The 12785-nt window shown below is 44.0% G+C and overlaps 1 protein-coding gene across 1 annotated transcript; it reads right to left on the bottom strand.

Annotated features, from left to right (window-relative positions):
• Nucleotides 1–1901: 1901 nt before the first annotated feature.
• On the bottom strand, nt 1902–12771 carry HTR5A (5-hydroxytryptamine receptor 5A; the record flags this gene model as incomplete). The annotated part of the gene is made up of 2 exons (XM_079711531.1): nt 1902–2234; nt 12031–12771. 2 exons carry the CDS (start codon nt 12769–12771, stop codon nt 1902–1904), a joined length of 1074 nt encoding a protein of 357 aa, XP_079567657.1.
• Between the last annotated feature and the right edge of the window lie 14 nt (nt 12772–12785).

Here is a 12785-nt window from a genome sequence, read left to right as displayed (position 1 = left end):
TATTAGAAGCTACCAGACATTGTGGCACATCCTCCTAAAGCTTCACTTTAGTAAAAAGTTTGAAGGAAATAAAGCTCTTTTTAAAACAGTAAGGGTAGGTCAGACACTGAAATTATAGAGTAAGATGAAAAATTTCATGTGGACTTTCAGATAGAATAGACTTTAAAAAATTTTACCCTTGATTCTGATGTCATATCTCCAGGTCCCCATGTCTGAGTTTATTCTTCTCTGCTATGGGGGACTTTATGAAGTTTTGGAAGTGGGGAAGGAAACTTAAATAAGTGAACAGTTTGTATTTTTAAATATTTGTGGGTTTAGTGCTTCAAGTGATATATACAGAAAGAAGGAAAAATCTAAGGATTTTTCCAAGTAAATTCTTCAAGGAATTTGCTCCAATGTGTAGATAAGATATCTGCATTTAGCACTGCCAGTCACTATCAGACTTCACAAGTGGTGTAACATTTCCTTATCTGATCACATTCTTTGAATAAAAGCCATCTTTGCAGTAAATGCAAGACTAAACTTCAAAGCAAGACCACAGATGGACATAAATTTCCTATTTTTAATATCTTAATTGATATAGCTTAGTATGTACAAAATAATACATATAATAATATATATGTGTTGTAATAATTCAAAGACTTATAATACTTAATTTTTAAATCCATGCATTCAGAGAATCAGGGACATAGCAGACCACAAGCAGTTTTATTGTCCAAGGTCTTTTTAAAGTTTTGTATAATGGCTAGGGTTTTGTAAGATCATATAAACACTGCATCATCATTTAATTGTCTTGCCTCATGGTTATATAAAAGTGTTAATTTGCGGAGGACTGAGGCCACCTTTTACCATTTTTCTGCTTTCTCATTAGTTACCAGTGTTGGCCTCACGGCAGGTATTTACATACCAATGAATAATAGCAGCTAGCAAATTAATCAATGATCTCCCTGAAGTGCATGTGTTTGGTGAATGTGCCTTCATAGTCCTTGGTTATGAAACTATATTTAAGAAGTCAACAACTTCGTGACAGTTGTGTTACTCTAATTTCATGATCTGAGGATAAAAGTCTTCGTTCAGCAACATTTGAATAGATTCCATACAAATGGAACCCATAGTAAATAAGCAAGTTTGACAGACTCTGTGGAACTAGTAGATATTTCTGTGTTGTGAACAGTTGCTTTAAAATAGAAGGAGGTATTTGATTTGACTTTTAGTTCCTGTTCCAAGTTGATGGCTTGCGTTTTAGAATAAACTCGCCAACTGGAACATTTGCCTTCTCAGTGGGTCTGGTGTGTGCGTGTGTGGTTGCCATAAAGAAAACCATAAAGCCGTACTGCCTGGTCTTGCAGATGCGGCTGTGTACTTTAATATGTCTGGAGACAAATCTTTTGTGGCCAAATACTGGGACACACACAGTAAGTATTAGGGTATACTTCCTAGGACTGTAGGATGGAATATTCGAAATCGGGACTCTTCCCAGAAACCTGCAATTATGGTTTCCTATTCCCCAGATGTCCCCATTGTGACTTCTTATTCATTGTTTCCTGTCTGTTCTCAACCACCTATATTGATTTATCTCCTCCCTCTCATCTTCCTGGTTTGACTTCCCTGGGACGAGGACAATAACCATGATGGAGTGGATTTTGTAAAGAAAGGGCACTTTGTGGGCCAAGTCCGTGGCTGTTAGGTGCAGAGTGAGGAATAGCAGATAAATTGGATAAACGGGGTCCCCAGTACTGCCTGTGGAGACTCGCGTTCCTGCCCGGAGTGCAGAAGTGAGGTGCTCAGCTCCGAGGAGCGCCCTGGGGAGCTTGAAGGCTTGTCTCTTCCGGGTGGTGCCGGGTGAGGATGGGGAAACAGATGGAGCTCGGGGAGACTTCCTGGCTGTGCCGGCCTCACAGTCACTGGTGCCTGGAGAAGAAGTTCTTGAAGGCGCTGTTGTAGTTCTTGTTGAAGGCCGTGTAGATCAGGGGGTTGAAGAAAGAGTTGGAGTAGCCAAGCCACAGGAAGACGCTCTTCCAGGTGGCGGGGATGTCACAGGAGCACAGGGGGCTGACGAGCTCCGTGGTGAAGAAGGGGATCCAGCAGAGCACAAACACCCCGATGAGGATGCCCACCATTAGGGCGGCTCTCTGCTCCTTCTGTTCTCTCCACGTGGCCCCTTCTGTCTGGAAGGTGACAGTGGCGTGGCGGACGGTGAACAGCATCTCGGGCTGCTGAGCGCAGGCCTTCACCTGGAAAAGGTAAGCAGAGGCTTCAGGAAGAGCCGCCTCTTCACGCTGCTGGGTCTGGGCGGGCTGAGCCTAGACGCGGGTGGACGTGAGTCCCGCACGTCCACTTCAAGAGAACGTCCTCAGTTGTCCGGTGCAGGGACCGGGCAGCATGTGGGGTCTACCCTCGGCTATGAAAACGTGCTGACAGAGCTGGGTGTTTGCTTACATCTTAGAAATGGAGGGAAAATAGGAACGTCTGCAACAATGCAACGACAATGGAGTCCCTGTTGCCGTCTGTTCAACAGGGAACAATAGAAATAAGCAGGTCATGCCGTGTATTTATGACCGCGGAACATGAGTAATCAAAGCCCGCTAAATCCTTATCACACCCTGTACATGTGGGACCCAGTATTCCAAAATCTGTAACTTTCTGGGTTTCTGTGAATCCCCTCTAAAAAGTTAGAATTTTCCAGAACTTTTCTTCTGGTATAAGGTTCCTACTGCTGTGCTTCCAGAACATATTCTACTGTTTGGGACAGTTCACTCACCAGGATGTTTATCTCCCTGTTTATTGTGTGTTCCGCCCCCTCCCCTGACTTCTATGGAAAACAGAGGCTCTAAACCCACAGTCCCTCCACCTAGGTTCTCTCAGGTCCTCTGGAAGGCAGGTTCCCACTGAACTACGTTCTCCAGCTTTATTTCACATCCCTTCTCCGAGGGGGTGGAATTCTTGGGAAAGGAAGCTCTTTCCTCCGTTCCAGCCCTATTTTTTAGATCTTTGGGGAACTGGAATAAGGGGTGTCTGATGATGAGGCCCCCTAAATATAAGGAAATTGCAGTGGGCTGATTTGCTAAGTGAGCAAATTAGTTGCTCCAGTCACAATGTGGGACAGTTTCTGGGTCGGTCAGTCATTCACTAGTGGTGAGACTACCCTGACATTAAATCCTCTTCTTCCCAACTCCAGCCTTCTGTGACCCCTGTATGCTTGAAAAGGAGAGTTACCCAGCTCGCGCCCCAGCAGCACACAACCTTTTAGGCAACGGACTAGGTCAGAAGGTCTTGTCTCTTTAATCTAACCCATGTAACCAGTTCATGGCTACATCTATAAATTGGAGTCAAGAGGAACTAACTTCCCTATTGTATAGAATAACTGAGCTGAAAATAGGAACACTATAATTAAGGGAATGTTAGCTCATGTATGAATTATTAAATTTATGTGATAGCCTTCCTGTCATCTGTTTGAAAAACAGTGAAACCCCAAGCATTATACAATTAAACAGACGATCGTGAATATTGAAACAAATAGTTCCTTTTTCTGCAACCCTTAAAAACACATATAAAATAAGAAGTGAAAATTTCTCTCTCCCAGTCTCACCCTGGGATGGAACCATAGTTACCTTTCTTATTTATTAGTGTATATCTGGGAATGCATTTCAGGGAGTTAATTTATAGAAATGCAAACACAGTTTTAGTTTCATTTTTCAGCATGAAGAAAATAGGGAAAACTACCAATTTCCTTAATAAAACTCAATCCCAAAATGGCATCAAGGCAGCCATTTCCTAAAGATGGCAATGGAAGAATAATTCTGGTCCTGACTCTTAAATCCCTAAGAAATTCTCCTTCCTTTCAGACCTTTTTGCTGGTAAGACTGGCCACTCAGGGTTGTGACGCCATTGTGACCACCCGTTAATTCTCTATAGCACACCTGGTGTAAAAGCGGAACATTTAAACCAGACTCAAAGGCCCTGGGGTAACAGTAGAAATAAATACAGCAACGCATAACTAGATATTCTGACTTTTGAGCTATGACACACTCTAGGGAATCTCTCCACCCCTCCCATCCCCGCTCCCTGTCTGCCTTCCCTGTGGTCAGTGCCTTTTCAGGTTGGCTCCAGAAGCCCATGCTTAGTCCTTTAGATACTCAAATTCCAGTTGCAAGACACACTGAGCCCCACGATTGGACTCCCAGTGTAAGACCAATCTCCTGTGAAGGGTGAGATCCACCCCCGGTGCTACACGTTCTATTTGTAGGAGTTTGCTACTGCATAATGGAAAAAGCTGCAAGGTTTCCATTCTGAGGAGCCGTCTTCTCTCCTAATGATTGACACTGAGAATGTCTGCCTCTTTTGAGACTCTGCTGGTACCTTCAGACACAGTCCTGACCTGTATCCAAAGGGGCTGCCGTATCAGAATGTAGCACAGTACCTCATCATTCGTCCGAGAGACACAGGATCACAGGGCTGTTTGTTTTCCAGGTGTAGTGTAGGATATGAATATTTCTGTAGCCCAAGTATTATAAGACAGTTTTGTGGAAACCCATCACTTCAAATCATGGTCCTCGTAAGGGAATGTGAAGTGCCGTTAAGTGTGGGCCTGCTTGTGCGGGTATTTGGCAGTTGTACTGTGAAATCCTGGATTCTTCCAGTATAATGTACCCAGGTTCTTATGAGCTGTTCCCAAACATAGCATGCGTTCATAGTATCTACAAGAATTTTCCACTGTGTGATAGTTCTAATGTTGCATAAGTGTACTCTTAAAGACTTCCCAGTTACTTTATTCCTAAGCTTGTCTTTAGGATGATTTCTCTCTGTCAGTAGGACCCACAGGCATTCTATCCACAGTCCTTTTCACTGAGTTCTTAGCACAGCAGTTTGGGAGCACATTCGTGGGGCCCCTTTCCAGCAAAGAACCTAAATTCATTTTTAACAGTTCTTTTAATGTTCCATGGGGTCTTCTCCCACTTCTTAGAATTCTATTTTGAATTCAAGTTAAACCTTTTTTACTAAATACATTGTTTTTATGGTTTGCTTTGAATAAGGAATTTTCATAGGTTAGAGAACTCCGTGTTTCTCAGAAAACCACACTCTCTATGACCTTGATGAGAAATGTTGAGCATTTTATGGGTCCCTTTCTTGTGTGGCATTCAATACCAACTCACTTGGTGAGAGTGTCATTGGTCTGAAGTGGCTCTTCTGGGACAGCAGAGGCTCAGCTGGGAGGAGGGGCTTTGCTGTTGGGGAGTTTCAGGCTCCCGATGTTGGTAGGTGGTTGATTTGGTTGCTCACCCTATGGCTTTCTGACTTACAGACTCCTTAGCTCTTTGCTCATCGACGATTGCAATAAAGCACTTAATCAAGTCTGGAGAATAGACTCTATTGATTACTCTGTCAATTACTCATCATGGTCATTAGTAGACTCACAGAAAGAGAGGTAATGGGGCAAAAAAAGTGAACATTCAAGCCAAAATGTACCTTTCCAATTTATCTTTGAAGGTGCTATATCATTTAAAGCACAAACCTCACAATTTAAGATTCACATGAAAAACTTTTCTGAGTGAACACTTAGCCTCACATCTCCAAATAAGTGAATTTCGGGGGGGGGACATGGACCTATGAGTTAGACTTCTCATTCTTCCAAAATGGTTATGTGTTAAATAACTATTTACTGGTTAATCATAGATCTAGCCTGTTCTTTTATTTCCTCAAACTCTTCTGCTTCACCTCCCTGTTAATATCACAGATAATCAATAGATTATCATCAGTAGTGGGTATTGAAATTAAGGGGTGAAGACTCTTACCTTGGAAGTGTGGCTTCAGGTGATTTGCAGGTGAGACCAGGTCATTGTCACAATGTAAGATGTACTGATGAGTCAGGATGTTCAAGCTAGAAATGATCTTACCCATTTAAGGAGGGCTCCACCAGGGGCAGAATAAGAACATTCCCACAAACTTAGCAAAAGACCAACTATTCTGTAGCTGTGGTAACAAAGAGCCTTGCTACTTGTTTAAACCCCTTCAGTGGATCAAGGACAATGCAGCTCTGTGAATATACACCTGCAAACCAACCAGTTGGTGTCAGCCCTCACTTCTGAAAGTCAGCCAGTTAGGGCAGGACTCACCCCAATAAGTGCATCTCTGAGCTGCAGTCAACCGACAGCAGTCTCACATAGTAACCCCACTCTGGGGATGTCAGCTCACTGCTCCCCTGAATGTCCTCCAGTCCCTGAACTCAATGCTGTCCCCAATCCCCATAGATGGTGGGCGTTCTGCTCTGTCAGACGGTGCCTGACAAATGTAGCTTTCTCTTACTATAGTAAGGAGTATTTTTATTTCAGATACTATGTGGTGGTTGTATCATCCTTGGTCATTCTAGAGAGTCCACTGAGATCATTTTGTGGATCCTCCACAGGATTCTTGGACTGCAGGTGCATTCACTGTGCCCCAGACTCCAGTTGCCTTTGGATCTGCAGATGTGCATCATTCTCAGTGAGCTGAGTTCCAGCCAGCTCCACTGGGCTCTTCTCACTCTGTGTATTTTGTTATACAAGAATTTGTAACCAAGTGTGTCTTTGAGTAAGATCATTCAGCTTAGGTCTTTGTATCAAGTAACTAGACCTTTGTTTGAGAGGTGCACCATTTGGTAATTGACTTAAATTTTTGTGTAAGGCTATTAAATCTCTTGTCTTGGAGGTATACCATTTAGTGAAAAATTTTATGCCATAATCTACTTACTATATTGTTGTTTTCGCTGTTGTTTGTCTAAATATGCAAAGCTTTGTTTTCATAGGTTTGTTTGTTTTTTGTGCTGGAATACCTTTTTTTTCTGTTGAATATAAAAAGGATTGTTCTATAAGGCATTGGCTTGATAAGCTCTAATCCATTCCAAGGCAGATCTGAAGGCTAATGATTTGGGGACTGTTAGACTTATGACCAATTTGTGAAAAAGCAATTGATCAAACTTTGCTTTGGGTTCTTCACAAAACTTAAGTGAGGGCACTCGCTATCTTGTCAATTTATGAAAAAAAATGTCACCTTGTCTAGTTGGTATTCCAGCTCATTGGCTTGGTGGTCATATGGCCCCTTCTTGGCCTCTGGTCAAGGATCTGAGACACCATTCACAAGCACAAACTGTTGGCCAACTGTCGTGGCCTTTTTCTTGTGTGTCATGGTTTGTCTAAGTCAAAGTCGCAAGCTTCTCCTTTGTGAACTTCTATTTCCTATTTTAAATTGCACTATAATGCTAATTCTTGCACTTCTCTTGATAAATGTGAAAGAATTTTTTTTACTTAATGAGGAATTTCTGAAAGTCAAAATCAATAAATTAACATTTAAGATCAACTCTAGAAAAATTAGAAGACAAACACTAAACAGTTGAGAGTCAGCTTCTTTAGTTGTTCTGCTAAGACCTTAAAACAAAATTCTAACTCTAAGTTAGTCTCAGAGATTTTGTAACTTTCCAAAACCTCCCCACCTTGCACATCTACATCTCCCATATTTCTACTCAGCTTTACCTGACCTCCTAAATGAACTATCCTTTCTTCAGGGATTTGCTCAGGAAAAACAAAATCACATTGTAAAATTGTCAGACAAGAAGTCAAATCTATAGAATTTCAATTAAAACCTTGGTCTAGAGCTAAGATACAGGCTGTAATTAAGATTTTTTCTAAACTTCAGGGAGAAGGGCAAAAAATTGCTGTAGAATTTGGACTTTTTTAAGAGTACTGAACAAAATTCTCATTGTCCTGGGCTACAGATCAGCAGCAACTAGTTAATTAAAATCTCCCTCAGGTGTGGAAAAGTATTTAAAGCTAGAAGGATAGAAAAGAGAAGAGCTATATAGCCCAGCTGTGGACATTTAAAATATAAAAATATAAAATACATAAAGCAATTTCAGAAGGCTTTCTTTTAAGAGAAGATTAAATAAGGATTCAAAATTATAAACTAAGTATAGAAAATAGACTTCAGAAAACTTTCAAGCAGTATTCTGATGTAAACCCAACAGCTGAAGTATAATCTTGTCCTGTCTTTCTATAAATGGGCTCAAACCTGAATTAGGGAATTTAATAAGAAAAAATAAATTTAAATGTGAAATTGCCAATTTAGAAAATATCCAGTATGGGGCTAGACATTTCCAGATATCCTTAGAAAGTAAATAATACAAGATATGGCTCTCTAGATAAAACATTCAAAAGCACCTCTGTTTTCAAAGATTTGGGAGCCTAGACAAGAACACCTGTAAATATTGTCAGCAGAAGAATCCTTGAAAGAATCAGTGTCCCCTATTGGCTAAAAATCAAAATGACAACTACCTAAAATCTGTCCAGTGAAGTCACTCCAAGGGAGATATTATCACCCAACAACTTCCTGTCCTTCTAAACTTCTAAGGGGAATTGCCTATAATTACAGATGTACAACAGTACAGCTTTCTTGTTTATATGGGTGTCACCATAACTACCATTATCCCCACAATTATAAAACAATAGATCCTTCACCCTAAAATTTTAAAGTCATCTGAAAAGGAAACATGCAAATCAACTTGTAATAAGTTTTAAAATATTGAAAACAGAAAAAAATTCTTTAAAAAAATGATTGGTTGTACAGATGCTGAAATAAGATCATGAGAGACAAATTTATGGTATGGCTATTTAAAGGGCTTAAGGGAAAGTAAACCTTAGTTAATACAAAAATTCAAGCAATGAAAATCTTTAACAATCGTGTGTGCCAACTTGTAACTGATATTTCAGGATCATTATCAGAATACTTTAGTTTCTGTAACACAACTGCAAATTTAATAAGTAGAACCCACTTCCAGATAAAATGTACTGCCGTCCTTACACATTATCAGATTATAGCTGGTCTGTACATGAAAATGTGTACACTGTATATAATTCAAGACATTACTGAAGAAATAGCAATGATCCTGGAGTCCTTAAGGACAAAAGACACCACAGACAGAAAGATTAATTAGACCAGAATGCATGAGAGTCCAGATTGATTCTTCCTAGGTTATCATGAACGTGCCTTTTTGTACCAATGTGAAAATGCTGGGCCATGCTCCAGGTGGATTAATTCAACCACATGACACCTGTCTAAGAACTATTGCCTATTGAAGCCCACCCCTTAATTCAGTAATCAAGGCTTTGCCTCCTTTCCTCAGAGAAATTACAGGCATCAATTAAACTAGTGTCAGCACATCTTCAGAACTTATATTAAGCCTTTGAATCTTACGTTACCATATGTAGTAAATCCCCATTGCTAACTGAAACCAGCCAACATTTTCCTACTGATGGGTTAACTGTGATTCAGTATCTGTTGTCCAGAGCTTTAAATGCTTCTGCACAGCGCTGTTCTGACAGACGGATATGTTGATTGATGTGCAGTCTGAACATCAGATGTCCACAGATGAAACTTCACCTTCAAGGAGAACCAGCAACAGTGGTGAAGATTTGGACAGTCCTTGATGGTCTCTCTTGAAGCTTTGGCTGAATGAGACCAAGATCGGGGGGTGAGAACTAAACTTAGGGCGGGTCTGAGTGTCCTTCAGCCTGGATCCAGCCTTGAACGTACTCTGTCGGGCAAGGGCAGTTCCTCTCAGGGGACTCGGTCTTGCAAGCCCTGCCAGTCCCTCACTTCCGAAAGTCAGGCGTCCAGGGACGGACTCACTCCAATAAACTCCCACTGGAGTAACGCCCAGCAAACAAAGCTGCTCATACAGATGATGTCCACCCACTCAGACCTTGAAAGTCCCCCAGTCCCTTACACTAGCAAGGCATAAATCCAGCTCTGTCTTCATGTCAGCTCTTAAGTAGTGGTTTCATCAGACTTTGTCAAGCGTGCAAGGCCTGCCTCTCTTGTGTTTCCTGTTTTCATCTTGGTATCTGACAAGGGTTAGGCTTTCAGTATGTATTTGAATAAAACTCTGAAGATACAGAACAGGGAAGAAGCGTTGTGTTTCCCTAGGTAGCATAGCTAGTTGGTGGTAAAACTGTATTTAGAAACGTTGGCACCTGCTACCACACCGAGAAATCAGGAAGCCTGGTTTTTAATTAACCCTTCATAGTAACATGAGGACAGAGGCAGCGCCACATTTTATGCAGAGCCCTGGGTCACTTAGAGGCTTTGCAAAGCCAAGGGACCCATTTTTGAAAGTTATCCGGCAGAGAAAGAGCATGAAACAGTGCTTTGCTTCTGCTCTCTCCAGAGCTGAGCAGTGAAAACCGCTCTTCCTTCCACACTAAGCCCTCTGAGACAGAAGTATAATTGCTTTTCCCTTTTAAAGTTGTTTAGTATTAATTATAAATTGTGTTTACCTGGATAAGCGCCCTGGCAGAAGAGGGTCTGTGTAAGGAGGGCCTTGGTGGGCAGCCAGCCTCCTGTTCCTGACCTGGAATTGGGGTGGATGCACACACACATGGACACTCCAGGCAGTTTGGTGGCACTCTTAACCATCAGCACTCTTTGTCCAGTTTAGAAATCTAACCGGTCAGGGTTTCCCAGATTTGGCACTATTAACATTTTGGTCTGAATAGTTCTTTGTTGTTCAGGCTGTCCTGTGTGTTGTAGCACGTTCAGCAGCACCCCTGCTCTCTACACGCTAGATGCCATTAGTACCCTGTCCCCAAGTCTTGGTAATCAAAACCATCTCCAGACATTCCAGATGTTTCCTGCGGTAGGGGAGGGTAATTTGGGTGAGACTTTTGTTCTAGATAAAAGGACAGGTGCCCTCTGGCCCCCTTTTCCTTCTTGTTTCTAGAATGATGCCCTCCCCTTTCTCCCATACCTACACCTCTGGTTCCTCTAAGCTTGACTGACTGGTTATACTTGGAATTAGCTGCTGACTCAAAAAATACAATCATATTGCAGTGTTCACAGTGCATGTCTCTCTCACTAGACCAGACTCTGCATAGGCAAAGCTGATGTCTTTATCAGTCCTTGACCCCTTGCAGCAAAAAGCCTGCAGTATGTGCTCAGTGCGCTTAACTGAACTTCCTTTGTTGTCCCGGAGCCAGTAACAGAAACGGGTGCCGCGTAGTATTCTGACCTAACTTAAATGTGTGAATCAGGTTCAAGGGATCACCCTTGGCAATGAGTGTGGTAGGGGGTGGGCAGCCTGCACAGCCAGTGGCTTCATGTGAACCCTTATGGTCCCTGAATCTTGAATCGTAGGGTCAGATTACCAAGAGTGAACAAAAAGCAGGAAAGCGTGGATGGAGAGAAGATGAGAAAAGAGCCCTCACGGGTGCTGTATCAGTTGCCGTACCTTAAATGCCACTTGTAAAGAGCTGGGGAAGTGTCTGCCTTAGCGTTTTAATTTCCTCCTGCAGCTTTAGTCATGTCCCGGGAGGCAAGCGAGTGGTCCTCAGCTGCACGGACAGTCTGATCAGGGGTGGGGACAGGCCCAGAAAGTAGCACCACAGGCAGTGGGAGCATATAACAAGGGCAGGCTCTGAGACAGGTGTAAACAGCATCTTTAATCTTGCGAGAGGAGAGGAGGATGCTGAGCACGACAGTGACCCAGGAGATACCACACTTCGCAAAATTAATTGGCAAAGAAAACAACAGACTGGGTTGAAACACTAACCTGCTCTGCTTGATGTATGGCAGTCTTCCTGCCAAGTCAGATGACCGTCCCTCCCTTCCCACCTCCTCAAACACCCCCCACTGTAAATGCAGGAAGCTGCACTTTTCTCTAGTGCAGCCCCAGACACCAACTTCCTCAGGCGTTCTAAAGGATGTTATAGATCCATAGAATTTTCAAGTCCAGTGGGACCCTGCAGAATTCTGTAGTCCAGATCCCTCGTTTTATATATAGGGAAAGAACCCATGAGGGATGACCTGCTCCGTGAATCTGAGCAAGTCAGAGCAGAGTCTGTGATGCTTGCTTTCTCTCTCCCAGTCTACCTCCTTCCCTTCCCCACCAGCCCCTGCCAAAATACTAAGAAGTCCCACTTTCTACGGATGTGTGGGGAGATGTGCTGGGGATGAGGCCTGTGCAAATGCAAGCAAAGTATTTTTAAGGCTCACGTTAACACCCACCTCCACAGCTTCGGATACGGGGGAGACGCTGTTGGCCTTCCGGGGGCCCACGCGGAACTTGGCCGCCTTGTAGATCTTCCAGTACACGAAGAGCACCACGCAGAGCGGCAGGTAGAAGGCGCCCACGGTGGAGAACACGGCGTAGGAGGGCTCGCGGCTCACCTGGCACTCCTCGCTGCCCTCCGAGTAGGTCTCCCCCCAGCCGAAGAGCAGCGGGGCCAGGGAGATGACGGCGGAGAGCGCCCAGGTGAGCGTGATCATGAGGTTGGAGGTGCGCTTGCGGGCGCGGAGCGTGTACTCCAGGTGACGGGTGATGGACCAGTAGCGGTCCAGCGCGATGGCCGTCACGTTCCAGATGCTGGCCGTGCAGCAGAGCACGTCGCATGCGATCCAAAGCTGGCACAGCCGCCGGCCCAGCTGCCAGCGGCGCCCGGACAGCTCGTGCACCAGGCTGAGCGGCATGACCAGAGCGGCCACCAGCACGTCCGAGATGGCCATGGATGCCACCAGGTTGTGCGGGACGCGATGGAACGTGCGCACGCGGAGAATGGTCGCCAGCACCAGCAGGTTCCAGGCGAGCGTCGCGGCCACCAGGAAGCCCAGCAAGGTGAGGGCGAGCACCCCGAAGACGGAGAGGAGGGGCACACTGGCGCGCGGGTCTTGGGCGTCGAAGCTGCGGTTGGTCTCCAGAGGGGCGGGGGTGGGGAGGGTGAAGCAGGTGAGGTTCGGCGGCAGATCCATGTCTGGGCCAGGAG

The sequence above is a fragment of the Hyperoodon ampullatus genome (genome assembly GCF_949752795.1).
Source record: "Hyperoodon ampullatus genome assembly, chromosome: 9".
NCBI lineage: Eukaryota > Metazoa > Chordata > Mammalia > Artiodactyla > Ziphiidae > Hyperoodon > Hyperoodon ampullatus.
This window is presented reverse-complemented; position numbering and strand designations above follow the sequence as displayed.